The following is a 26,767-nucleotide window of genomic DNA, read 5'->3' as shown; positions in this document are numbered from 1 at the left end:
ATCCTCGCTTTTATCTACCGATTCCAATCCTGATAATATGACTCGATCGCCATTTGTTGTTTTAGTATCAATGTGAAACAAAAATTCGATTCAGTCGATGGTCAAGTGAGTCCCGGATGATTTATAAACTGTACTCTGTGAAAGTTCCTCTGGCACAGTGAGAAAATTCTCGGGAAGAATTTCTCACAGGGTTAAAAAAAATTTGGCGCTGTGAATCACCAGTACTGAGCGTTCCCTATACGCCATGCCGTCGTTGAAGCTATTTGGCGTGACATTCGATCGATCAAACGCCACATATATGCCCGGTGAAACTGTCAGTGGAAAAATTATCCTAGACACACTAAAAGAGAAGCAGGTTAGAGGTGAGTTATTATGGTTGTGTAACGCGATAGAACCTTCAAACGCGCCGCGTTCAGAGGAATCGTCTTCGGCTTTTAACTATGTAGTACATACATAGTTTGCGAATTTAAAGACATTTCAAACTAAACGTGATGTGGTAATTGATAATTACAATGCTAATGTGAATTCGATATGAGAAACTGATATCTCTGCAAACAATAACATCCTTGTATTGTTCTCTTCCCCGATAAACCGCTTTACTACGTTTCATCTGAAATAACTGTTACAGTAGCATAATCCTGTTTTCGGCAACGTTAAATGTACGCAGCTCCAAAGGAAACTCGCACGTTCTTTAATTACGTTGCCAACGAGACATACGTATAAGCCGATAAAATTTTCGTGTACCTAATCTCTGTGCGTTGTTCCAACGAATTCTGCAAACAGCAAGGAACGTGCGTCGTTGAAAAAAAATTACGAAATGTGGATCATTAGTAGATTCACGGTTAATCGTCTCTAGTTGAAGACGTCAGAGTACAAATAATATTGTATCATGAGATGATCATTATTTCATTTCGAAAAATTGCGCAATTCTAATTAGGCGCATAAATATATCGTTATTTAATCGTGCTAATGAGATGAATCAGTCTGATAAGATTATTGTCTTTTTATCGAACGGTATATCCAGAGATAAATAGAAATCGATTATAAATTTATCTAAAATCTGATTGATCCTTGATTGTAGGACTATATGTTAGCACAAAGGGGATATCATATGTCCATTGGACCGAAAGTGATTCATTAAATGATTCAAAGACGCAAACCTATAGCAATTCGGAGGAATACTACCATTTCAAGTACAACATATTTGGTGTACAGGATTGTGAGTGAAAGTTTTCAAGTTCGGCAGATTTAAATATTTAAGCAAGACGATGATCGGTGTTAATGAAAAACAGAAGATAACGAATGAAATCTACGAAATTCAAGATAGTAACTAGCTTATCAATTTTGCAGGCCAGGTAGGGCATAAAATCCCCTACGGACATAACGAGTATACATTTAGCTTCCGATTGCCCAATAATATACCATGCAGCTTCGAGCACACGAATGGCTACATAAGATACACGGTAAAAGCCGTGATCGATAGACCATGGAAGTTCGATCATGAGTGTAAAGCAGCGTTCACCGTAGTTTCGAATTTAGACTTGAACCTTTATCGTGAAAAATGCGTAAGGAATTGATATTCATCTCTAGAATAACGTGCGAACGTATTTCAAATTAACGAATTATTCTATTCCTCGCACAGTATGGAATCAACGATGGAATGAGGAAAACTTTCAGTCGCTTGTGCTGGTGCGGGAAAGGCTCGATGGATTTGCAGATCACGGTGCCTTCCTCCGGATACGTACCAGGGCAGACGATAAATACAATGCTGAATTACACGAATTACTCGAATGAAGTGATTACAAAAGTCAGCGCGACATTATTACGAGTGAGTGGCGGTTGAAAATGGTCGAGATAGCAATTTCTCCAATGCCGAAGCATTATTTTATTTCGTCCTTCGTCTATTCTTTTTCTTCTTGCAGAAACTCCAATTTCGCGCGACATCGAAGACATTGAGTAATGTCAAAGTAATAAAAAAAGCGACCCATTTTGGACCATTTCCGAAAAATGGGCAAATAACGTCGGAGATTTTGGTACCACCCATGGCACCCTCTTATCTTCAATATTGTAAAATAATAAACTTAAATTACGAGTTGATCGTCTCTGTTCACATTTCGGCAACGTAAGTAATACGGATTGAAAATGGATAGTACTTCCAGCTATTCTTATTGCTTCGGCTCAGATTACTATCGTAATATCAATACTAGAAACAAGTATGATAACAAAGATATAAGTTAATAACTATGACACAGTATAATAATCGCGATTTACTTTCTAAAATCTCAATTATGTTCATCGATGGTTTTATTGATGTATAAAATCAGGTGTTCTAAAATTAAGAGAACTTATCCTCTTCTGATCGGAACGATACCATTATATTATCCGTCTTTGCCATCTCCGTACAACGTCGTACCCTACTCCTCAAACTCAGATGTGACAAAGCCCGCGATAATGCCGATGCCAAAACAAGCAAGTGAATCAAATATTCCGACAGCTCCAGCACAAGATCTAGCTAACAGTTCTACGTTTAACCTGGATATAAGTAAGAAATGAATAACCTGTGTTTAATATAAGCAAAAGAAGATGAAGTAGCAAGTTAGTGGGCATTACCTTTTGTCTCTTGTTTAGCACCACCATCCTACGAAGAATGTATATCTGGAACTCAAAACATTAAAGACCACAATGAGTCGGATTTCGTGTACGGTGCGAATACTTTCTTTGCGCCTAGATATCCTGTGTTTAACTATCCAACACAAAGTAAGATGATAAATCCATTAGGAAACAATCTAAGTGTTTTTAATCGTAGAATAAATTATCAGTTGAATTTCTTTCTTCCAGGTATATCGAAATGAATGGAAGGTTATAGCGAATGGGAGTCGACTACCCGCGTGCCTGAGTCGTTCGAGACAAAACAAAATTCACCGGCAGGTGAAAAGCTACGTTGAAGATTCTCTATATATTTTGATACAAGTTATTAACCGATTTTTACTATTTTATATGTACGATTATATACACATTTGCACTATGCTTACAAGCATATGAATATACTTTTCGTGCTATCGATTTTCTTTCATGACTGAACCAGCTTGTTTTATTAAAAGCGACTAGATCGAAGAGTTTAATTTACAAAACGATTAATTTAAACGACTATCATCGTGATTCTAATGCGTAGAAATTAAGGATATAAGGATCGATATCGTTGGACTGAAATATATCGTTGAAGACGATAGCCAAGGTTGGCTCGGAGGTATTAGAATCATAGTAGGGAGGTCGACAAACGTGCTCCATTAATTCCGTTTCCGCTGAATCCTCTAATACCCCCGTCACTGCAACAAGATTATCTAGCGGGCGAGAAAGTGCGAAAAATGATGAGGTGAGAGCGATGCAAATTAAGGGACAAGTAAACGTATGATTAACATACTGTAATTGAAATTGCGCCAGTCGGATTAAATACTGAATGCCTCTAAAAAATGTATATGATACACAGACCGCAGAATCCATGTTCTAATTGATTTCTGTAAAAGTTGGAGAACAAACGAATTTTCTGGTAATATTATAATGTTGAACGAAATATCGATGTTTTAAATTTACATATTTAGTAGCTGAAAAACCAAGAATCGGTCAAGTTGCGATGCAATTAATTATTAGCAGGGCAACGACATAAAAATTGAAATCGATCTGTTAAGTTAAATCCCAGTGGTAGAGAGTGATCGATGGAACGAGCATGTCGCGCATTTTGCCCGTCATTGTTCTCGTTCTAGATCGGATTCAACGCAATTCAATGGAAACGAAAGGAAGCATGGATACTGATCGTAATACGGGGTAGAGTAATCGAGCCGGTGTTCCAGGAACGCGTTCGATTATCGGCTTTGAAATTCCCGAAATTATAGACCGTTCGCTCGTGCAACGCGCATTCTATTCAAAAAATATTAGAACGTGATATGCTTCAAATTTTTCGCCCAGTGCTCTGCACAATCAAGGCACCATACAAATCCTTGATTTTTCAATTTTCGTACGTTTCGCTTCGATTATTTCCTACTGAAACATACTTATGACGAGTTTTCACAATCGCATACACTGAAAAACATAATTCCTAACAATGGTTAATTACCTGCTACTGTTGACAGAAGCGTTGCTTCTGCGACGCCTCGAGATAATCGAATCACCGCGATTAACGACGCCTTTATGGATGATGCCGAATGCCCCAAGTCTATACAGATCCTCTCCGGCTGCCCAACTGTACGCTTTCTCTGGTAAACTAACTACTCGCGGCCTGATATGATCTAACACTGAAACATATTGATAAACAGTTAATTAAAGCCAGAGTATTAGTTCACAAAGACCAACAAACGAGACAAACAGATATCACTTGGACGTTCGATTAATTAGATAGTTACCTTCGTTCTTCATTTACTCTCTCGGTTATTCGTCCTTCTGAATCTCTATGAACGTAATGAACGTCAAATAAATCTCTTAAAAATTTATCAGACAAATATATACATGTACGTAAGAAGAGTATCACGCACGAAGAGGAAAACAAATAGAGAAATTTTAAGAATAATTTAATCGAAAAATGCTGTAAAAAGGTACTGCAATAGAACTGTCCTCATCGCATACCAATCGAAGATTGACTCTCCGCTGTCCGCGCATACACACGATTTGACTATCGAGTCGGTTCGCGCTTCAAAATACTTTGTCTTACCGCGGTTAATGTTTCTACATACTTACATACATATTCGAAAGTGACGAGATCAATTTTAAGCCAGGATTACAGAGACATTTCATACGCTGCTCATAGTACGTCGCGTTTTCTCCGTTGTACAAATGGATGAGTATCTTATACGCTGTATGTTACATGCCGATACTAAACATTGTATCGCATTGCCAGCGTGCTGTGTTTCCCGCGTGCGACACGTGACAGGCGGCGTAAAAATGCCTCTGTAGGCCCAGGCTTAAAAGCAAAGGGTACACGGAAAGAAGTAAATAAACCGATAGAAGGGTGAAAGGCAAAGAGATGGATAAGTTTACATCTGAAATTTGTAATTAAGAGTTCAAGCACCGGTTCATCAAAATCGATCGGTTCCGACCGCAGAAACAAACGATTTACGTTCTACAAACTACCATAATCTTTTTCTCTTACATTTGGGAGTATTGCAATTGCGACAGAATGCACAGTAAATATATCAGCAAGGCTTTCGAAGCTTCGAAGGCTTCGCAATTTCCTGTCCGAACAGCTTGCTAACTATTGAAACGTTTTTATTTTCTACTGACGAACGAAACTTGTATTGGGTGTCTCCGGATACTATTGCGGAGGGAACTCAAAAACCAATGGAGTGCCCGGTGATTTACTCACAGACAACTGCGTGCGACTTTTGGGTCCTTCAATCGGGACTTAAAGTGGTGCGATAGCTGACGGAGACTTTGCGGGGACTTTAAATGTATCGATTGTCTGGGATTGTTTATCATCTCAGTTCAATAACTCGATGAATACCCTTGCTATCCCTTTTGATCCCTACTTGCCCTTTCCCCAGAAATTTTTCTCGCCTTCGTGTTTCTTCTTCTTTTTTTAATTTACCAAACGAAGGAAGAAAGCTTCTCTGGCGAGCTCATTGCGTTTCCACAATGATGATGAAACACGATACTCTTTGTTGCGTTGGTTCGCCACGAGTCTTCTCCGAACAACGCGTCAACCTTCCAGAGTGGATTGAATTTTCATCTCCGCGCCCAATCGTCGAATTGCCCTCCCGTCTACGATGCTTCTCGAGTCTTTTGCTTTTACGTATTGCTATTACGGCATGACGCGGTGGTTCGGAGAATAGCCCAAAGGGTGAGAAAGGATCTTCGAGAATTCGTCTACAGACAAAGAGATTAAAGGACACGCTGGACCCCTCGAACTCTTAAGAAAAAGACAGTCCGATGAACGCTTCGTATCACATTTGCGATTCGAAGCAACCACTCAAATAGAAATTGAGAACGTTGATATTATCGTGTTATAAAAATAACAAAAATATCCTGTTATAAATATCGTACAAAATTTACTTTTCAATAGTAAATAACAACGCCAACGAGTGTCGAAGAGTATTTTCTTGTGATTGGTATATAAAGGACAGCAGAGATGCCAACAAACTTTTGTTCCTGACACAGCTACGGTTTCCGAAGGTCAAACAGACCTCTTCAAACACCGTGAACGCTTGCCTTCGCTATCGAAGGGAACCGAAGTGCGGCAACGCAACGATTCGCCTGGTAAACGATCGGCTTGCGGGGAAACGAGTGTAAATAAAAAGAATCTCGCGAAGATATTTTATTTCCCTTCGGCTGTCGTAAATTTCTTTCTCCTTTCAAACCAATGATAAAAGGGAAGCCTCGACCAAGAGAGAATCAACTCATTTACCGCGATGTTTTGCTCAAACGCAAAATTTATATGAATACTCTTGCGCGCGGTAACGCGAACCTCTGCAATATTTTCTTAAAAACCGCGCATACCGCGTTTCCCTTTCGTCTTTGCTGGTTAATTACCAACCCATCTGAAATCAATATTACGAATTGCGAGCTCGTAGTTGCATCGCGTTTTCAATTACTTTTTATTTAACTAGATTTTAATTAATATGTGAAAATATTGCAGCGAGTTATGAATTTAATACGAGTTATTGACAGGAGCTCGTGCTGACGTATCTCCACCTAAAATAGTCGACCATTCTAAGTATTCGTGTCTCAATTATCAACCTCGATTCTACAAGCAAACATTTGAGAGACTTCAATCTCATCACATGCTTCGACTTATCTCCGAAGAATTAACCTGTTGATCAAAACCGCTCGATTGTCACGCTACATGTTCCAACTTCTTCGGTAAATTTCAAGTTTTTCTCTTCAATCCGAACGATTTCGTGAGACACCAACGTTCCGTAAACTGTCGAAAATTAACAGCAGGAGGGAAGCAACGATCGTTATGTTGAAAAACGGAGCACGAAACCACCGAGCTACATTTTCGACAGAAGTTACCGCTTTACTGAGGGGTTGAATCGTACGGGTCACCATCTCCACCCTGCCAGCTACTTCACCCTGCTCGATCGCCCACCTCCAACGTCTCCGGGGTTTCCTTTCTCTTCGCACGTGTCTCTTTATTAATTCGATCCATTTCGCTTCCGTGACTCCTCAGGATCCCCGTAGGTCACCACCACCTGAAGATGGATTTCATCTTATCGCTGAAGAAATAAAATAAGGTTATAAGTAGGGAAGTAAATGTCACGTGTTAAAGGACTCTTTTGAGGTCGATGGTTTTCCAAGTCGTACGTATTTATAATCGTAACGGTAAATCGACTGTACGAGCAGCGGAGTCGAATGAAAAATAATGGTATTTAACAGAAGTTCTTTATGTAAGAGAATAGATGGATATCAGGGGAATGGTGTTCAATGTGAAATCGATAGAGCAAATATGCCATTGATTCAATTTGTCTATCCACGTCGAAGATTTCCGTCTATGAATTTTGCATGCTGTTGCTCGAAGAATATTTGCCAGCGTCCGTTAAACATACGTGTTTAAGGCACAAAGGGCAACAACCGAAACTAATTACTAATATATGAATTGATACATATTTCACCTTAACAGTATAAACAACAAGTTGTCCTTACAAATCAGGAAATTTTGCAACGATAAACGTTGCATCTCGATGCTGGCCTTTTCCTAATCCCATCCACGGTGAAGTTTTATTGGAACGATGGAAATTTTATTCGCTAAGCGGATGCAAGGACACGCAGCTTCTCCAAGGAAAATTGGATTCTCTTGTAAAACCGCAGATAGTTACGAACGCGGCAACGATCCCTTAGGGTAATCGATGGTTCGCGACGACACATTATATAAACGTCCGCTGAGATTGTGCTCGAATTTGCACCGCAACGTGTGGTAACTGCTCACGGATCAACCCCTGTGCTTGCGGTCAAACTTCGGCAAACACGACCAACAGGTAAACGTCGAACCAGATTGTCAGAAACAGACGCGATGCAGCAATTTTCAAAGTGGAAAATTGCCCTCGAAATACGGTCGATGATCGGAAATATTACTTGTAGATCCATCTTCGTTGCATTTATCAATCTTATATCCTACGTTAAAATTATAAGAGTACGTTCGATATAGACTCGTCTTTACGACGCGTGGTCAACCAGACTTCCAACTAAAGGCAATGCCATTGAAAGACTCAATAGCGTCCATCGCGTGTGTGGTTTAGGAATAATTCGAAAGTATTGGAATGACATGAAATGTCATCGTTATTTATCAGATCGTGAGGGAGCAGCGAAGAAACGAACTGAATTCGTACAAGTTACGCGCTGATGAGGAAAACGAATCACGCGCCCTTAAAATATCGATTGCCTCTTCTTGAGGATAGTTTCGACTGATTGCAAGTAGGAAAATCGTGACTATTATTTCAAACATCGACGCAGCGCGTCTTTTGAACTATAACTTTCAGAAACTCAAAAGCGATTCTTGCTCTGTGCGCAAAAAAATTATAATGTATTCCCTATCCAAACGGATCTAGTGGCAAATTATCACATTCCTGGTATTTCAAAAACTCTGCTATCATTAACTGCCAGATATCACATCAATAGCAACGTACATATTCTCGCTTCTATTTATCGATTCCTATCCCAATAATATTCCTCAATCGCCTTGTTTGTTGTTTTAGCCAATCAATGTCAAACAGAAATTCGAATCAGTCAACGATCGAGTGGGAGCTGGATGATTTATAAACTGTGCTACATGAAAGTTGACGATTCGAGTTTCCTACACGATAAAGAAAATTTTTCGCTGTGAATCACCATTACCGAGCGTTCCTTATACGATATGGTGTCGTTGAGACAATTTCGCATAGTATTCAACAATGAAGACGCCACATATGAGCCCGGTGAAGTTGTCGGAGGAAAAATTATCGTAGAGACGACAAAAGATAAGTATACTAAAGGTGAGTTACTGTGGCTATGAAACGCGACTGAATTTTAAGTTATTTGAAACTAGACATGATGTGGTAATTGACAATTACAATGCGGATAATGTGGATTCGATATGAAAAACTGATATCTCTGCAAACAATAACATCCTTGTATTGTTCTCTTTTCCGATAAACCACTTTAAAACGTTTTATCTGAAATAACTGTTACAGTAGCATAATCCTGTTTTCGGCAATGTTAAATGTACGCAACTACAAAAGAAACTCGCGCGTTCTTTAATTACGTTGCCAACGAGACATACGTATAAGCCGATAAAATTTTCGTGTACCTAATCTCTGTGCGTTGCTCCAACGAATTCTGCAAACAGCAAAAAACGTGTGTCGTTGAAAAAAAATTACGAAACGTGGATCATTAGTAGATTCACGGTTGATCGTCTCTAGTTGAAGACATCAGTGTACAAATAACATTGTAGCATGAAACAATGTAATCATTGTTTCACTGCTATTCGAAAAATTGCACAATTCTAATTAGGCGCGTAAGTAAATGGTTATTTAATCGTGCTAACGAGATGAACCAGTTTGACAAGATTATTGCCTTTTTATCGAACGTGTATCCAGAGATAAACAAAGATCGATTATGAATTTATCCAAGATCTGATTGACTCTCGATTATAGGACTATATTTCATTGTAAACGGAACAGCATTTGTTCATTGGTTGGAACATAATGTACGAGATGAGTCAAGGTCGCACAGCTTTGCCAGCACACAGGAATACTTCTCTTTCAAGCGAGAAATACTCAGTGAGAGAAGTAGTGAGTAAAAGTGTTCGAGAGATTTAAATATTTGAGCAAGACGGTGATCAGTGTTCATGACAAACAGAAGATATCGAATGAAATCTACGAAATTCAAAATAGAAACGTGCTTATCAATTTTCCAGGTAAAGCAGGGCATACAATCCCCTACGGACTTAACGAGTTTACATTTAGCTTCAGATTGCCCCATAAAATACCATGCAGCTTTGAAAACCGGGTTGGGTACGTAAGATACACGATAAAAGCCGTGATCGATAGACCATGGAAGTTCAATCACGAATGCAAAGCAGCTTTCAGCGTAGTTTCGCGTTTAGATTTGAACCTTTATCGTGAAAAATGCGTAAGGAATTAATATTCATCTCTAGAATGATATACAAACGTATCTCAAATTTACGAATTATTCTATTCTTCGCACAGTTGGCAATCCACGATGAAATGAACAAGAATTTCAATTGCATATGCTGGATCGCGCAAGGCTCGATGAGTATACAGATCCTGGTGCCCTGCTCTGGATACGTACCAGGGCAGGTAATAACTATAACGATACGTTACACGAGTACCCCGAATATACCGATTACGAAACTCAGCACAAAATTATTACGAGTAAGTGGTGGTAGAAAATGGTCGAGATACCAATTTCTACAATGCCAAGGCATTATTTCGTTTTGTCTTTCGTCTATTCTTTTTCTTCTTGCAGACAGTCCATTTTCACTCGCCAAATAATACACTGATTCATACAAATGTATTAAAAAAAAATAAGCATATGCCACCATTTCCGCTAAATGGGCACATAGTATCGGAGCTTTTAATACCGCCAATACCACCCTCTAATCTTTATCATTGTGACGTAATAGATTTAGAGTACGAGTTGGTCGTCTCCTTTCACGTTTCGAGTCCGTAAGTAACACTGATTGAAAATCCATAGTATTTTCAGCTATTTTTATTGCTTCAGATCATATTACTATCGTAATATTAATACTAGAAGCAATTACGATATCAAAGACATGAATTATAATAACCATGACACAATATAATAAGCGTGGTTTAGTTTCTAAAATCTCAGTTATATTCATCGATGATTTCGTTTATGTGTAAAATCAGGTATTGTAAAATTAAGAGAATTTACCCTCTTATGATCGGAACGGTACCATTATATCGTCCAGCTTTGACATTTCTGCATGGCGTCGTATCCCGCTCTGCAATGTCATGTATGACACAGCCACCTATAATACCATATCCACCATCGATGTTAGGGCAATCGACTGAATCAAATATTTCGATACAAAATCGAAAAATTTCTACGATTCACATGGATATACGTAAGAAATAAATAAACCTGTTTAATATATGCAAACGAAAATGGAGTAGCAAGTTAACGAGCATTACCTTTCGTCTCTTGTTTAGCATCACCATGCTACGAAGAAGGTTTCTCTAGTACTCCACACATTAAAGATATGCATGAAACGGATTACGTATTCGGTGTGAATAATTCTTTCTCGCCTAAGTATCCTGTGTACAACTATCCAGCACCAAGTAAGATCATGAATTCATTAGGAAACAATCTAAGTGGCTTTAATCGTAGAGTAAATTTTCAGTTGAATTTCTTGTCTTCCAGGGCTACCCAATGAAAATTTATAGGAACTACGTGTCTAATTCGTTCGATACATAACAAAATTCACCAACAGGTGAAAAGCTACGTTCAAGTTTCTGTATATGTTTGATACAATTTATTAACTGATTTTTACTATTTTATATGTATGATTATATACACATTTGGACTATATTCGCAAACATATAAATATACTTTTCATGACAAAAGAAGTGTACATTTTGTTATTCCCAGCTAAAGTTTAAAGGCATTAGGGAAAAGCAACAGTTTTACGAAAATGATATATTTACACAATTTATTTTTATATCTCAACATTGTCATATTGTAATCATAATCATCATCGAGTCATATTATAATTATTAAAATGAGACAAAAAGGAAAAGTTGAATATTATCTTTAAAAAGGTGAACGAGGAAAATTTCGTGACAAAAAGTAGCAGTATAAAAGGAATGAGAGATTCGTCGGAAAACCTTGGGTAAATCAATAGATCGCAAATCGGTCGTTCTCAAAAAGGTTTGGATAAAGAGAAGAGTAAAAAACTTACAATAGCTCTTGAACACCTCTACTCGTGTAACATAAGTGGTTAAGAATATGGAGGAAAGCTTATCAACAAGTTGCAAACTTATCTCGAATCATCACTCATATAACATCTACTCTAAAGTGTATACAGCTCTTGATACTTTAGCAAATACACACGGTACGATTCACATTTTAATCACCAAATGCCCGAGAAACGTGTCATTGTAGGAACTGAACCCAACCATCTTAATGTTAAAGGCTGTCTTAAATACTGTGAACAGACACGGTCGTCATTCTTTTTTCTTTGCTTTTCAAGTACGACTTGCTATCGGATGACTGTGAAAACTTTTCTTTCGTTCTGAGCACGAATCGAGCAAAATAATTGATATGTGATCAAACACACTTCGAAAATAATGTTAATAATACAGCTAGTAACGGAGGCTAGACAAAGTCAATTCCAATTGTACCTTTAATGTTCATTGTGGCTGGTCCCATTACGTGCGTTTATGTTGTACATAATTACAATAATCGTTCTTAATTAACTCGTTCCGAATTAGCTCGTTAAGATATTAATATCGAATTAATATCGTTAAGATAAAAATTTCACACGAGCGTCAATTTGTTGTTTCTAAATAATCATACAATCATGTATGTGACAATGTTCACAAGAACATCCGACGCAGTTAAAAAAAGACAGAAAAAATTGTGCTACAACAATTTGTTTGTACGATTTTGTTTCCAATATGCTTCAAGTATAGGAAACGAATGTGTAATCCTAAATTGGCATTTAGTATCGTAGAAGTACTCGTGGTGTTTAAAACTGAATTTAAAAAATCGTAAATATACGTAATGGTATAATTCTAAATGGTAAATTTTTGTTTGATAATTATCGTAAGGTATACCAAATGGTATTGTATCAGAAATAATTTTTAGGAAAAGAAAAAAGGTAAGAGTCAAGAATTGAATCAAATATATTAAGAAATAAGAAAAGAATAAAGCAAAATCATAATTCATCAACTTACGAGAAGTATAAAATTAGTGCTTCGAAGTAAAAGTAGCAAAAGTTCTTGGACTCGTGATTATATAACAAATAAAATGGTAATTTTATATCTTTTGTGTACAACACGTATCAATAAACATGTTCTTGACTCGATAATGTTTCCTGACTTTTTTGCCTTTAACTCTGATTATTCTGATCCATCGGGAGGGGAAAGGAACTGTGCGCTCCGACTTTACAAAAATTTGTTTCGCTTATATTACAATAACCTTCCCTCGATTTAAGACATTCAACCCTTAATATATTATTATCATAAATAAATTTGGTCTATCGGTAATATTGTGAATACGCCGGTATAAATACTGGCAGTATTTGGTTAAGTAAAAAAATCATGATCACTAGAAGAGGTAACTGGTACCGACTGAATAAAAGATGAACGAAACAATTATTCTCGTGCCAATTGCGAATATTAACCGGTGAGAAACGACACGATCTATCAATCCACGAACACTATATTTGGTTGAATATATATACACGATTATTTCTTGAACTACAAGAGATACTACAGATATATCCACACAAGAGTTACTTTATATCCCAATAATTTGATGAATAATCGTGTATATACATCTAACTAAACATACTGTCGATAATAAAAGAGAGCAATAAACGACACGCATGTTACAACTTCCAGTAAACTTGATTTAACATTCTTTCATGGGATTATCGGGGTATTGCAGATCTATTCACGATACGATCTAAATTTCTTGCTCTCCTATATTAACACATTGGCTTACAATTACAGTATCATAAACTCTTATTTCTCGAATATATTTAGTTTTTATATTACAATAAAATATTGCTCTATCCTCCGTAAAGAAGAAAACGGTAAAAAGGTTGCGCTTATCCAATATTTGGTACAGATTTAAGAAATTTTAATGCCTCGTGAACAGATCTACCATGGAACCACCGATAGGAAAATATAGTGAGACAGTAGATCCATTTTAAAAACAGCAGTTGTAAAGATGTCTTTTAACATTTCCATTTGATCCACAAAACTGTCCCGTGTATTGTAAACTATGGTGACCCACATATTAGTTTCTGCAGCACTTTGTTTTAAAAAAATAATCAATGTGTTGTCGCCACCGCATGGCGCAACGGGTTCAAGACAAACATCAACATTTCGTCTCTACCATATTTGTATACATACATTCAATACAACATTAACATTAACTGAGATGAAGAAAAGGCAATTTACATTGTCGCCGTGTGTTGATCCAAGTCATGAACCAGAGGACACTGAGTTGTGCACACATAGCGTGTGTTTTTTATGGTGTGTGGTATATGTCTTTACGTAATCACTTTACATTATTACACTTTTTTTTTAGTCCACACGCTTTCCAATATCCTGGAAAGGGAAACACAAGTGCTAAATTGAAGGAAATATAAGAAATATAGTGAAATTGTCAACCAAATCTAATACATGACCTTACCATAACTATAAGTATAACTTTAACCCTCTCTCTTAATGGCACCTGGTGCTTCTGCTAACCCTTTGACCTTAAGCCGATCAGCAGTTTTAAGAAATGCAGGCAACTGATCTTGCGAAACATTAACTTCTCCTGCATACATAAACTCCAAAATAGCTTGAAGATGACTGTATGCAACATCTTTTAGAATTATAATGGGGTGTTTGGACGGATTTTCCTACAAAAAATTTTAGAAGATTAACACTTGCACTGTATCTCCCAAACATTATATTTCGCATAACAGGATGATAACACACCTCTAACAAAGACTTAAAATAGGGACTACAAGCAGATAACACCATCTTATGTGCTTTACAAGTTTGACCATCACAAGCTAATGTCACATCCGTAAAACTTTTTTCATCTCGTAAATGTTTAAACGATGATACCATATTAGATTGGAAATCATTCCATTTAAGAAAAAACTGTTGCTGTTCATCTGCCATTGTTGAAGACCAATGTTCCAATGAACCTTGCTTGGATTTCAAAACTGGAAAAACAAGTTTTAGTAACACGCACTGAACTAAAAACATATAAAACAGAATAATATAATGATACTAATGACAACGTTATATAAATATCACCATGCCTATAAGACCAAAAACGCATATGCACGTTCAATCACAAAACATTTGTTTAATAACTTAATCACATTGAAACACGTAAACCATGAAATGAAGGATGAAATTTCTAAAACGCATACTAGACAATACGTTGATACCTTGCGTGGAATTTCGTGCAGCAGATTTTGTTTAGGTTAAGCCCAAAAACAATCAGGCAACTCGTGTACGATACGTTTGAGAATATTTGGCAAAGCAAAAGTAGAAATAAAAAAGCAAATATCACGCCACGATGCAAATTCCTACTTTAGTATTTGAAAATACTGTGCATGACGTGTTACTTGTATTTTGTCATAACAATACGCGTACATCCTTCGGACCGTTCCGTCAAAGGCAGTCGTGGGCCCAAAACGGCCCAATAATACGAAACGCGCGAGAAAAATAACCTAACGAAATCTAGTACTTACCTTAATGTCGCGAAGCACTATATTCTTGGTAGCAATGGTGAATCACAAAAAGAACGTGAAAAATATATATTTCCGAAAAGTTTTTACGCGAATGTTACTAATTTTTTGTTGTGGCTAATATCACGGCGAAGAAATTCGGTTAGATTCGGATCCTTTCGTCGTAGATCGGCTCGCAAATATTATACCGACTGGCTATGATTTCGTTTTCCGTCTGAAGATGTCGCTGGCGGCGTTGATTCACGCGCTTGGAGGAATATTCGAAATTCTCTCTACATAAATGTCAATCCAAAATTGTATATCGACGTCATTGCGGCGCATAAAATGCATTCCTAGATATAACATCAAAGAACGCGGTCTCCTGAAACAAAGATAGAACGGTTAAAATCACACATTATAAGGTTCAAATTCCCTTCTCGACGAATCGTTACTCTAAATTTGAACAGAACCGCTCATAATATTTTACGACGAGGATAAAAAAACATTTCGATATCAGAAACATCATTCCATTATTCGTTCCATTCCCGTACAGCTCGCATAAGGATCTCGCATCTACCGCCGATAATATCCTCTCTTACTTTGTTACTGCTAATTGCGCAATCTCACGCAAGCAATTGGACAGATATCGCTACTCGGCTAACTGACAAATCAAATGTGCCCGGTATTAGAAATCGGTTCCGATCGAGTGCCCAACGATGACGGTAACGATAATCGTCAAATCGGTTGTCCTACGAAACAAATCGCGCGTTCTCCATTCGTGTGTATATAGTTATAGCGAACGGAGGCCGCGCGTCATCGAGACGGCGCGTATACACGCGTCGAAAGGCAGAATGAGCGAAACGAAGAAGAAAATCGCATGGAAAGTCTTTCGATTTCCGTGGAAAATCCGTGGATCGAAAGGACGGCGGATTCGTGTATAAGTTCTTATAAATAGAACCGAGAAAGGCGAGCACCGGAAAAGTTTTCCTGTCGCGCGATGCCGCGACGGGACGACAGCATGTCAACCTGTAAAACGAACAAAGAAAGATTTAACCTAGGAGAGAGGGAAAGAGCGACAGAGAGGGAGGAAGGGAAAATAGAAAGGAGAGGAAAAGAGAAGGAAGGAGCGATCGGAATAAAACGAAGAAAGAGAGAGAGAAAGAAGGAGTACGGTGGACGCGCGGTATCCGTGCTCTTAGCGCGGATCGCTAGAAGAGGAAAGAGGCGAGGAGAGCGGCTGAGAGGGAAGCGCGCGAGCGCAAGCGCAATGAGGCATGGAGTTGCTCTCGTCGCACGCCACATTGAAAGCTTGCGACATGCCGCAAAGCCGCTCAGTCGTGCGCCAGCTCTTGTGCGGGTGATATCGTTTTCTCGTTTTCTGAGCATTCTCTGTGGTGTACCGTAACCGTGAGCACGAAAAAGCCCGCGTAGGCGTGGTGAACGCGTTGGCGCATACGAACCACGCGGTTTTAACCGAGTAACGATCATCTTGTGTCCTCCTAAGGCTGCCGAAAGTTAGCGCGGCGCGCTTCTTCGTCCTCGAAAATTGGAATAGTCGAGGGTCACGTTTTGGTACTTGGACCAGTGTCAGATCTCGGCCCGTCCGCACGGGAAAATCCCCGGCTTGCCGCTCGAGGTCGTTCTCTCGTGGTAAAATTTCACAGCGATACGATTGGCTCTCTGTTTTTCCGTGGACAACGTGTAATCGAATTATAATCCGAGATACGGGTCAATTATTCAAAGAAACCGAGAATAAAAACAAACGGACACTCGGATATAAATACAACGATAAGGCGAAAGAAGGTGATAGTAGAATCGCGGAAAGATATATCGTATCTGTGATGTGCGAGTGAGCAATGGAGTCACCAGTCATGTACGATTCAGCGGCCCATCAGGCTCAGGCCCACGGTGCGGCCGATCTTAAGAAATCTCAAGTACTCAACAACAATAATAACAACCATCAGAACAACAACAACAACAACGCAGCGAACAACAATAACTCTGCTCTGCAGGTGAATCATAATCACAGTCAGCAGCAGAGTAGCTCGGTGGTGAGCAAGGTCTCGGCGAGCAAGGCTAGCCTTCACCAACAGTACGCGGAACATTGCGCCGCAGCCGGTGAGCTGACAGACCTGAATACGCCAGAGATATCGTTAGATCTGCAACATCTGATCGATGATAGCCACTTCAACGACGGCCTGTTAGATATGTTAGGTGCTAACAACGGAGCCGTGAAACATGTCAGAACGCCGGGTTATCCACGTACCACGCTCGCGTACATGCCGCAACCTGTCCACAGCGGAGCGAGTTATCACCAGGGCAGCAACAGCTGTAGCGACAGCAACAGCTCGAGCTCCGAATCGCCCAGCATTAAAGAGGAACCGCTCGATCCGGCGGACTATCGTCGTCACTGCCCGCAATATCCACCGGGCGGATACAGCCCAGTTACAAACGGACCGTTCGCCAACGGAGCACCAACCTTCACAACTTTAACGCCGTCCACGGTACCTGGAGGGCATCCCGGTGCACCGGTGCACCAACCACCGCCTCGGGGAGGACCGATGAAGCCGGTGATGGCCCATCAACATCACGCAAACACTGCTGCCGCTGTTGCCAGAAAACAGACCAAGGCCATCGACAAAGCCAGCGACGAGTACAGAAGACGACGCGAAAGGAACAACATCGCGGTGAGGAAAAGTCGCGAGAAGGCGAAGGTACGATCGAGAGAAACTGAGGAGAAGGTGAAGCTACTGGTGAAAGACAACGACCTGCTCAAAAAAAGGATCGAATTGCTGACGGAGGAACTGAACGTTCTTAGGTCTCTGTTTAGCAGCGTCGGCGTGGTACCGGAACAGCTCCATCGTGAGATCTCGAGGCATCTCGATCAATTCCAACAGCACGCGGTGGGGCCCATGTAGCGCACGACATCGTCGTCGTTGAGTACCACGGTGGCATCGTGCCGCCTTTATTACGCCCTTCTCTCGTCCACCGGCATCGACCTTCGTCCCTTGCCTTTCAGGTCGATTCCATTGCGAAAGAAAGTCGTTTCGAAGCGACTTCCATTTTCCGGGTTGCCCGATGGTTCAGCTCCATTCTTTCGCACCCGCGTTATCCGGATCTAAATAAAAAAGAATGTCCTGGATTGACATTCGACGCGGACGTTACTGCGTCTTTTCTCGTTTCGTTCCACGGTGTGGAGAACGCGAGATGTACACGTGCGTTTGTTCGAGAGAAACGACGCACGCAACTCGCGGACAGAAGAAAAGACGCAATGGGAATGGAAAACAGAGAGTAAGACGAAGAGAGAGAATATCTCGTGGAGCGACGGGAATGAACAAACGAAAGAGGATAGCAGAAGAAGGAAGAGGCGTGACTCGTTTGAAGAAGAGACGCTCGTCGGTTTCTCCCCGGGAAGAGCTTTTCGGCAGCTGAAGCTTACCTCGATAACCTCACGTGTGGAAGAAAAGTGCCTCTGCTCATGACGAACTTTTGTTTACACCAAGTGCATCGGACACTTTCCCCCCGTTCGTCTGTACACGACACGCAATGAAACGAAGAAAAAGATTTAGAAAAACGAAAAAAAAAAGAGAGCGAACAGAAGACACGAGGAATGATTTTCGAGGCTTCTCACGTGGCCACCATGTTACGATCCTCTTCTTCGGACCTTCGGTGTTACACGAGAGATAGATGAAAATTAATCGAGATGGACGATCGATTCATTCGATCTTCTTTGTTTCTTTCTTTTTTCCTTCTTTCGTATCTATCTTCTATTTTTTTTTTCTTTTTCTTTTTTCTCAATGTACGTAAGACTGGGTGGTGGTTACCGCGTGTCTCGCGAGTTCGCCACCTCATTCGATCGCGTAATTCGCAACACGAAGACACGTTGCGATTCTGAACAAATCATGCATCGATGTGTACAAGCGCATCAATCACACTCTCACATACATAACGCTCACACGTAACTGAAATACTTACATACGTAGAGGCGCGTGCTCGCATATACATGCACCAACACGTGCATACGTGTATCGATGCGCGCATATGTAAATTCATTTGCATAAATCTTTGATTCTCTTTACATTATACATTTTTGATGCACCTTCCACTGATCATACATACGAGTACAAAGTAAAACACGCATATTTACACATACGTGCACATACAGAAATTTACACATACAAATCTACATACAAAGTGACGATGCGATGGGCGCGATTTGTACGTGCATCGCGTTACGTTCAGACTCTTAGATATCGACCGATCAAATTAGATTATCGTTCTTGTTACCAAGTACCTAAAAAGATATACAGAGATACCATAATTTGCGATCAGCATCGATGCGATAACAATGTCCATGTTACCTTCTCGATTCATGTGTTGTATTTTCTTCGACAGGGTGAAACGGCGCAACCATACCCTAAAACACACACACATACACACACACATACACACATACACATATACGCGGGAAAAAAGAAAAGCACTCATTCACATGCCCTTGTATTATAGCTCTATTTTAATTTTATTATATTCGAGATGTATGTACATAAAAAAAAGCTAATATATTTTGTTAGAGAAACGAAACGAAGCGGACTCGTGTTTTTTGTGAGAGAACGAGAGAGCGTGAAAGGACGAAAGGGAAGAGAAAATAAAAAATTATAAAAAATGTCGAATGTGTGCGAGCATGTGTATAAGAAAACTAATCGTTATAATTATGTGTTAATGTGAACGACGAGTTAGGCGATTGCGGCGAGAGAGGAAGAGAGGAGAGATAGATAATTCACCGACGTTACCTGGGATTTGGTCTAACCAAATCCCCTTTATCTTGAGTTACCGTAAAAATCGCGTGAAGCGGGCTTCATCCTTTTTTCTTTTTGTCTTCCTCGTTCGTAGATTTGATCGCGTGCGAGAGAACGATATTTGTTATTACCTTATATACGTACTTGTGCGGCAAGTTTAATACTTTTTCTCTTCTTTATTTTATTTTATTTTATTTTATTTTATTTTATTTTATTTTAATGTCTCCTTTTCTAAGACATTTATCGGGTCTCTCAATGATGCACGACTTAAACAAAAGTGTGTACGCGTTCATCACTTGCGTGTGTATGCCCGCGTACATCACGCATGTCCGCACACCAGCGTGTACGTGCATGTGCACGCGTTCCTTGGCGTATGACTGATGTATGTTAGGTACGAGATTACCTGTCACGGTTGTCTTCTTGTCTATGCACAAATATATTTTGATATAAAAATGACGGTATTTTTTGATCGCTCTAAACTCCTCCAATTTTTCTAAAATATCCCGCATCGTATCCCCTCTTTAACGTTCTTCTTAATCTCTCAATACTCCAACTCCAATAAAAATGAGACGAACAACAGTCACCAGGGAGCACCGTTTTGAGAATCCCTTTATCTCTAGACAAACTGTAGATAACATGGAATACCAATTAATACGAAATCAATTGAGTCATTGCTTCCATATTACTCATAATCGTGAAAAATTGAACCACGTACAAAGAATATCACAAAAATCGAAAGGCCAGAAAAAAGCTTTCAATCATTGTCTCTGTAGCCACAAATCATTTAAAAGTGTATACACCGTTTATTGCGATGTAAAATCAAACAAACCAATCAAAATCTACCGTTATCACGAAGAACGTAAACCATGATGAGACACTTTCTTGAACAAGGTTTTTTACATGGCCAGCATAGAAAATTGCGAGATAGAACTTTAACAAATGTAACAAAACACGATAAAATGACTTCTTGATGTAAACAAATTTTTTACGGACAGAAAACGACGATATAACTGACGGTCATTAATCTGGCAATAAAAATTGAGTGTGTCGCGTACGTAGACAACGGGCGCACAAGCGGAAAGCGATCGGCCCTCTCAGCGACGCGAATCCGTCGGTGAATGAGTCACAAGATAAGTTTGTTGTTAGTCAGATAAATAGATTAACACTATTGTAACGGTCGTGGCGTTCTTTTTGCGCTCTGATGGGGTAGGATACGACCGCTCGAGATCTACACGTGCGAGTCACTGCATCGAACGCAATGACACCAGGAAGTAGACACGTGCGTATAATTCGGTCGAAAGATGAATTACTCGCGGTACAATATGTAAAAAGAATCATGAGACATAATATTTACGTGTTTGCTTCTTTCAGCTAAAATCGTCGATCTTAACGCATTTTACTCGCTGTAAATATTACAGTAAATCCCTTTTTGTCGGTAAATGACACTACGAAGAGAGTATTAAGATGAGTGGCACACGACTAAAATAATCGAAGCACGTGGCTTGTATCAACAGGTTTTCCAACTCGCAACTTGCTACCATCGCTTTGATGCACATGTTTTCAATTTCTTTTAAGTTAGAACACGATGTTTCTTCGATATTTTTCAAAGATATATAAAGATTTAGTTCTTATATGACTAATGATCGGTAGTATTTTATTCACTTCGCTTCTTGTTCACGCACCAAATCAGGATCATTAGCAATTCGATACCGAAGTGGCTGGTTTTTGTATTCATCGGCATACAAATGCAAATATAGTCATTCTCATTGATCGAGCATTGTCGCATTATCTTATCGATTAATCTTTTTGCAAAAGAAAAAAGAAAGAAAGAAAACCTCTTATAGCCGCATCTTATAAAATGAGAACATCGATGATTTCCGAAAAACCTTAGAATTTAAGATAAAACGAGCAAAAGTTATGATTCACTTGGCACGGTGTTTCGGTCCAGCGCAGCGTTAAGAAGGTAACATAATTAGTCGTTAGCTTACGTCAATCTGTCCCAGGGCTGAACACCGCGGTCTAAATATACCTAAATACGACTGTCATATAGAGATACTGTATGAGAAACTCATGCAAAGAAACAACATTTTCCAGAATTATCACTTTCTACGAGAAATACTCGGCTTAAATGTCTATACGGATATGGAAGGAAATGTTTGAACAACAGATGCCATTGACTTGTTCCACTAATCGTCGATGTAACAGAACGCGACTTCTCGCTTTCATGACGGTAAACTAACGTTGACACACCTGCTGCGAACTAATCGATACTTTAATTTTTCTAAACGTTACATAACCGAGAAGCTGATGTACCAAGGATTGACGTTACCACCTGCGATCTAATCACTCATCGCTGCATTTTCCCGGACAAGACGTTTTCGAAGACTCCATCATCCTTAACAATTCGCGGGTAGGAAGCGAAATAATAGCGTTCCCGTTGTGGAAAGGTGGAAAGGTCATCGAGGTGCTCGATGCTGTGTGCCGCGTTAAAAGTATGACATAATGCAACGAGTTTTGACGCCGCGATGTCTACGTGCACATGTCGCGGTCGCCGCTAGTTTTAGACACAAGCATTGCCAACCAACGCCAGCTACGTGGCCGTAGCATGGATTTCGGCAGGGCCGTGGAAACAAATAACGCTATTTTGTCATTTTGACGATTCTATACGAGGGAAATATGCCGAGTATTTCCTTCCAAAGTACCAGTGTCACGTTCAAAAGTGACATCCTCGAGGTCGAACTGTTGTCTAAAAAAATGTACGAATGACCAAGTCAAAGATCGACCATGTATATCGCTCGATACTATATGCAGTACTTTTGTAGTACTTAGGCTACCACTATCTTATCCAGAGGGTATTTTTCGCTACGAGTTGAATTTTGACAAAGTCGCTGTTATTAGCGACGCACTGGCAACGGTATTATTATCCACCCTCCTATTATTCGTTCGCTCTCTATTCTGGCTTCGACGGTATATGGGTTAGGGCCAGTTCTAGCAATACCGTCTCTCACCCACGCACCCGCGCCCGCGCCCGCTTCTTTTCCCTTGCTCAAAGAGGAACACGTACTCTCGTATAGAAGCGAACGTATTCACGCCGCGTCTAGAGCAACGCGAGTACTCGTGTGTTTCTAAAAGCTCGTGAAACGATCGCGAATGCAATTATCCTTTGGAGTATCGGATTGACACCATGGGACAACGTTTATAATTTGTTTAAGCGAATCGTGAAAGGTATACAGAGATTTTCATCGTACTCGTTACTTGACGAATTATAGAAACACTCCGCAACGCCACTATTACCTGTTCTTTCAGTAAAACAGAAAGGTATTCTGCTCGTGTTGCAAATAGCGAAGCCAAGGTCTCCGATGTAAGTTAAAAGGTGATTTATTAACTATTCTCTTTGCTTCTTGAAAAGAAAATGAACTTTCTTCAGGCATTTTACGATCCTCGTCATTTTTATTATCGTTCCTAGTAAAGCATAAATCCACTTCTTAAATGGGACATAAGGATCTTCGAACGATCCTCCTCTAAACGAAGCTAGGTAAATTGGAGGCGACACGAGTCGAGAGAAAGGAGTCGGTGGAAACGCGTGAAAATCTGATTCCGCCAGTAGGGGAGGACCCTTTGAACAGGGAGAGAAGGTTCCTCTTATCTTCCCCTCCGTCCGTTGCTCCCTCGGATGGATCGAAAAAGTATCTGGCCCAGAGTTAAAAGGGGAGTCTCGTAGATCGGCATCGCGGTTCACTGCTGCGAGCACGATGTGGGTGTGACCTGGTTTCCGAGAGTTTCACTTTCCTGTAACATCGTTGCACGGAGGAGGTAAGGAGGATTCGACCCCAGAGTTACGTCATGCATTGTTATGCCGGCCGTAACGGGTCGTAGACGTACGTGCGGAACTCCGCGGGAATTAAAATAAGCGGCTGACTATTTTGCCCGCGTGGATGAAAACTATGGCTTGATTCTAGGGGGAACTTCGCGAGCTGCGCGATTCGTCAGAAGCGTTCACCGTGCTTGATTGTTGAGTCACAAAAACGGAAAGCCGGATACAAACGTTTGAGCGTTCCAACCGTTTGATCCTTCGCCGAGCCCTTGGTATTTCTCTATGACTCCTCGTTCACGTAAAAACTGCCAAGTCCGCGCGAATCAGCTTTACCATAACGTTCTCGATTCGAACGATACGAAACGCTCGGTTGCTTTGGAATGGAGCATAGAGTTGATCGATTTACGCGGATTCCACGGCGCACAATGGCAACATTAACGAATTCATAACGCGTGCGATGCGTAATGCACACGCTCGCGTGTCGACGTTCATGTACGCGCCTGCGCCTATCTTCGCCACGATCCACGAGCGTGTGGCGGCATATATAAAAGAGCGTTCTAGCGTGCGACCTATATTCCACGCCTGCATTGCTATATTAGACGCGTACGACGCATCAGGGACACGCCTGAAAGCGTCTTCCTCTCCTGACCTGATGCCAATCAAACACCAGTTCACTGAATAATTCGGCGGTTTCTACTGTCAGCTCGTGGTACGCCTCTCGCTCATCCTTTGTCGCAGACAACGGGATTGGTCTTTCGGTCGCAACGCCACGTACGCGATGACATGACTTAGATTTTTTAATCAAGAGAAATAAAAGAGTAGCAGGAGGTAAGAAAGTACAATGACCTTTAATTTTTTACGCCTCCTCATATTTATTAACGTGTATCGCCGAAGAAAGTTAATAAAAAGCTGCAATCGGTATTTCATATTCGGTAATAAGAACCGTCGAAAAAAGTGCAATAAAAAGCAGTAATCTCGAGATACCGATGCACCAGCGCGACTCTGAATAGCAGCCAGACTCGTCTAATGATTCGTCTGTCGGTGGGACGCATACATAAAAATGTGTGTGTGTACGTTTACGCACCCACGCGGCCACGAGGAAGTCAAGAATTTATTTTTATCGTGGTTCTTCCGTACGACCGAACGTTACGGTCTCTCGATCGATGGACCCGCACCGCAGAGACGACACCGTCTCCTCGGAGTGTAAATTACAATTTGACGAACAGACAAATGCCTCTAGCACCTTGCTCTATCTGTGTCCAAACAGTGGCGCGCGTTTGCCGACGTATTCTTGGTACAAATACAGATGATCAAACACGGATTGTCATTCTTGACGTTCTCGACAGGCGCCAGCGTGGTGGTACGAAAATCGAAAATAATCGCGTTTCCGTGAAATTCTGTGTGTTTATTTCTTACGGCACGAGATCCCGAGTTTTTTCACGGTCGAATCGTGGGTACTCGCGTCGTGCCGAGCGAAGAGAATCCGCGATACACAGTCGCACAGAACTCGATCGATCGTTCTCAGCGGCAATATCGTCGATCAGCATCGATCGATCCCATTGGCAAGCATCTCGCTACAGACGATTCGGAGTTGGCGCGCGGTACGATATTAATAACCGAGCGAGAAAGAAACGCAACGATTCCGTTCGCCATATGGTCAACCTAAATTCTAAGAGTCCGTCGTAACTAGCATAACCGGGATAACCTACATAAAGAGAACTAGAGATACTAGGGCTCCGCCGACTGGAGCATACGACTCGACGAACCAACCAACGAACCGACGAATCCGCACAGCGCCGGCTACTGTAACAACATATGTACGGCGAATGTCGAGAATTCCTTCCACGTTCTTCGACCGCGGAAAAAAAGTGAATGAAACGTCCGGCATAGCGATGCCCGAGATCCCGCGACCCGCTCTGGAACTTGCTTATTAGAACGTCTATCAATCGTGGTTCTGACGATGCTATCGAGAACGTAGCGTCGCTCTTCTCTGTTTACTCTTCTTAATGATCGAACGAAGAACAAGCAAGATGTTTACCATATGATACCACGATCTTAATAAAATTACCTACTTCCTTTCCGTCAAGTAAGAAACTACGTCCAGCTAACGAAGTCATAAGACATGCCGATGTTTCGATATTAATATTCGTTTGGCGAAACACGAGGAAAGCCTGAGGACTTGGATGGCGTTCTCTCCGATTCGACAGCCAACTCTGCACAGTCGTTGTCCTCCTATGGACTGCGGTCGGGACTTCTCCCATTAAATCACAAATGAATGACATTAGCGGTGCTATAATATCGTACCACTATTACCGTGACGGGTATTACGTGTCACGAGGCGCGCTCGCTCCCTCTTGTCTCCTTCCTCTTCTCTCTCTCGTGGCCGCGGATTCCCCGTCTCGGTCCCTCGCCTCGGCAACTCTCTCTTTCCATCTCCCTACGCCAGTCTCTGGAAACACTCTTACCGTTGCATGCAAGGAATCAGGTCACTGCGCTGCAAGAAAGCAAAAGCGACGGTACGAGCCACGGATTAGTATTATCGAATATATACCTATATCCTCCGGAAAAGGACGATGACTAAGGCGTCGTTTCGACAGAACTTTCGCGTACACATACGGCCGAGCATTGGCATGGCGCGCGAGCGAGCGCCGCCCCGAACCTCGGCATATGTTTCACGGGAACGCTTTTGTTTGTTTTCTCGGCTGGCTTTCCGCCGCGGAAAAACGAAAGCGTTTTCGCTTTCGG

The 26,767-nt window shown here is 40.8% G+C and overlaps 5 protein-coding genes across 7 annotated transcripts in view; 3 read left to right on the top strand and 2 right to left on the bottom strand.

The window, feature by feature from the left end:
• LOC100642322 overlaps positions 1-4,225 on the bottom strand; it is a 32,928-nt gene extending 28,703 nt beyond the window's left edge. Inside the window, exon 1 of the mRNA XM_048405243.1 lies at positions 4,112-4,225. The gene's annotated coding sequence lies outside the window, so the exon portion shown is untranslated. The remainder of the gene's footprint in view (positions 1-4,111) is intronic.
• LOC100642444 (arrestin domain-containing protein 2-like) lies at positions 62-3,571 on the top strand. Its single transcript, XM_003394877.4, has 8 exons — positions 62-362; positions 1,082-1,219; positions 1,351-1,565; positions 1,643-1,828; positions 1,923-2,122; positions 2,325-2,542; positions 2,629-2,757; positions 2,839-3,571. The coding sequence occupies exons 1-8, from the start codon at positions 245-247 to the stop codon at positions 2,850-2,852; spliced, it is 1,218 nt and encodes a 405-aa protein (XP_003394925.2). The 5' UTR covers positions 62-244; the 3' UTR covers positions 2,853-3,571.
• A 4,467-nt stretch (positions 4,226-8,692) lies between the features above and the next one.
• On the top strand, positions 8,693-11,573 carry LOC100642684 (arrestin domain-containing protein 17). Of its 2 annotated transcripts, XM_020862613.2 has the most exons (8): positions 8,694-8,954; positions 9,615-9,752; positions 9,878-10,092; positions 10,170-10,355; positions 10,450-10,649; positions 10,854-11,071; positions 11,157-11,285; positions 11,368-11,573. In XM_020862613.2, the coding sequence occupies exons 1-8, from the start codon at positions 8,837-8,839 to the stop codon at positions 11,388-11,390; spliced, it is 1,227 nt and encodes a 408-aa protein (XP_020718272.2). In that variant the 5' UTR covers positions 8,694-8,836; the 3' UTR covers positions 11,391-11,573. The 2 variants fall into 2 exon arrangements, with proteins under 2 accessions (XP_048261203.1, XP_020718272.2); XM_048405246.1 differs by lacking the exon at positions 9,615-9,752 and having other exon boundaries at positions 8,693-8,954.
• Positions 11,574-11,642: 69 nt separating this feature from the next.
• Positions 11,643-15,606, bottom strand: LOC100642801 (longitudinals lacking protein-like). Of its 2 annotated transcripts, none has more exons than XM_003394880.4 (4): positions 15,434-15,606; positions 14,664-14,896; positions 14,371-14,584; positions 11,643-14,285 (listed from the first exon to the last, which is right to left on the bottom strand). In XM_003394880.4, the coding sequence occupies exons 2-3, from the start codon at positions 14,850-14,852 to the stop codon at positions 14,390-14,392; spliced, it is 384 nt and encodes a 127-aa protein (XP_003394928.1). In that variant the 5' UTR covers positions 14,853-14,896; positions 15,434-15,606; the 3' UTR covers positions 11,643-14,285; positions 14,371-14,389. The 2 variants fall into 2 exon arrangements, with proteins under 2 accessions (XP_003394928.1, XP_012163289.1); XM_012307899.3 differs by lacking the exon at positions 15,434-15,606 and adding an exon at positions 15,128-15,373.
• Positions 15,607-16,689: 1,083 nt separating this feature from the next.
• Positions 16,690-20,664, top strand: LOC100642562 (CCAAT/enhancer-binding protein). The gene has a single exon (XM_003394878.4). The coding sequence runs from the start codon at positions 17,266-17,268 to the stop codon at positions 18,325-18,327; it is 1,062 nt and encodes a 353-aa protein (XP_003394926.1). The 5' UTR covers positions 16,690-17,265; the 3' UTR covers positions 18,328-20,664.
• The last annotated feature ends 6,103 nt before the right edge of the window (positions 20,665-26,767 follow it).

This window comes from Bombus terrestris, chromosome 4 (genome assembly GCF_910591885.1).
Source record: "Bombus terrestris chromosome 4, iyBomTerr1.2, whole genome shotgun sequence".
NCBI classification, from domain to species: domain Eukaryota; kingdom Metazoa; phylum Arthropoda; class Insecta; order Hymenoptera; family Apidae; genus Bombus; species Bombus terrestris.
The sequence above is the reverse complement of the archived record's forward strand: the minus strand, read 5'-3'. Positions and strand labels throughout refer to the sequence as shown.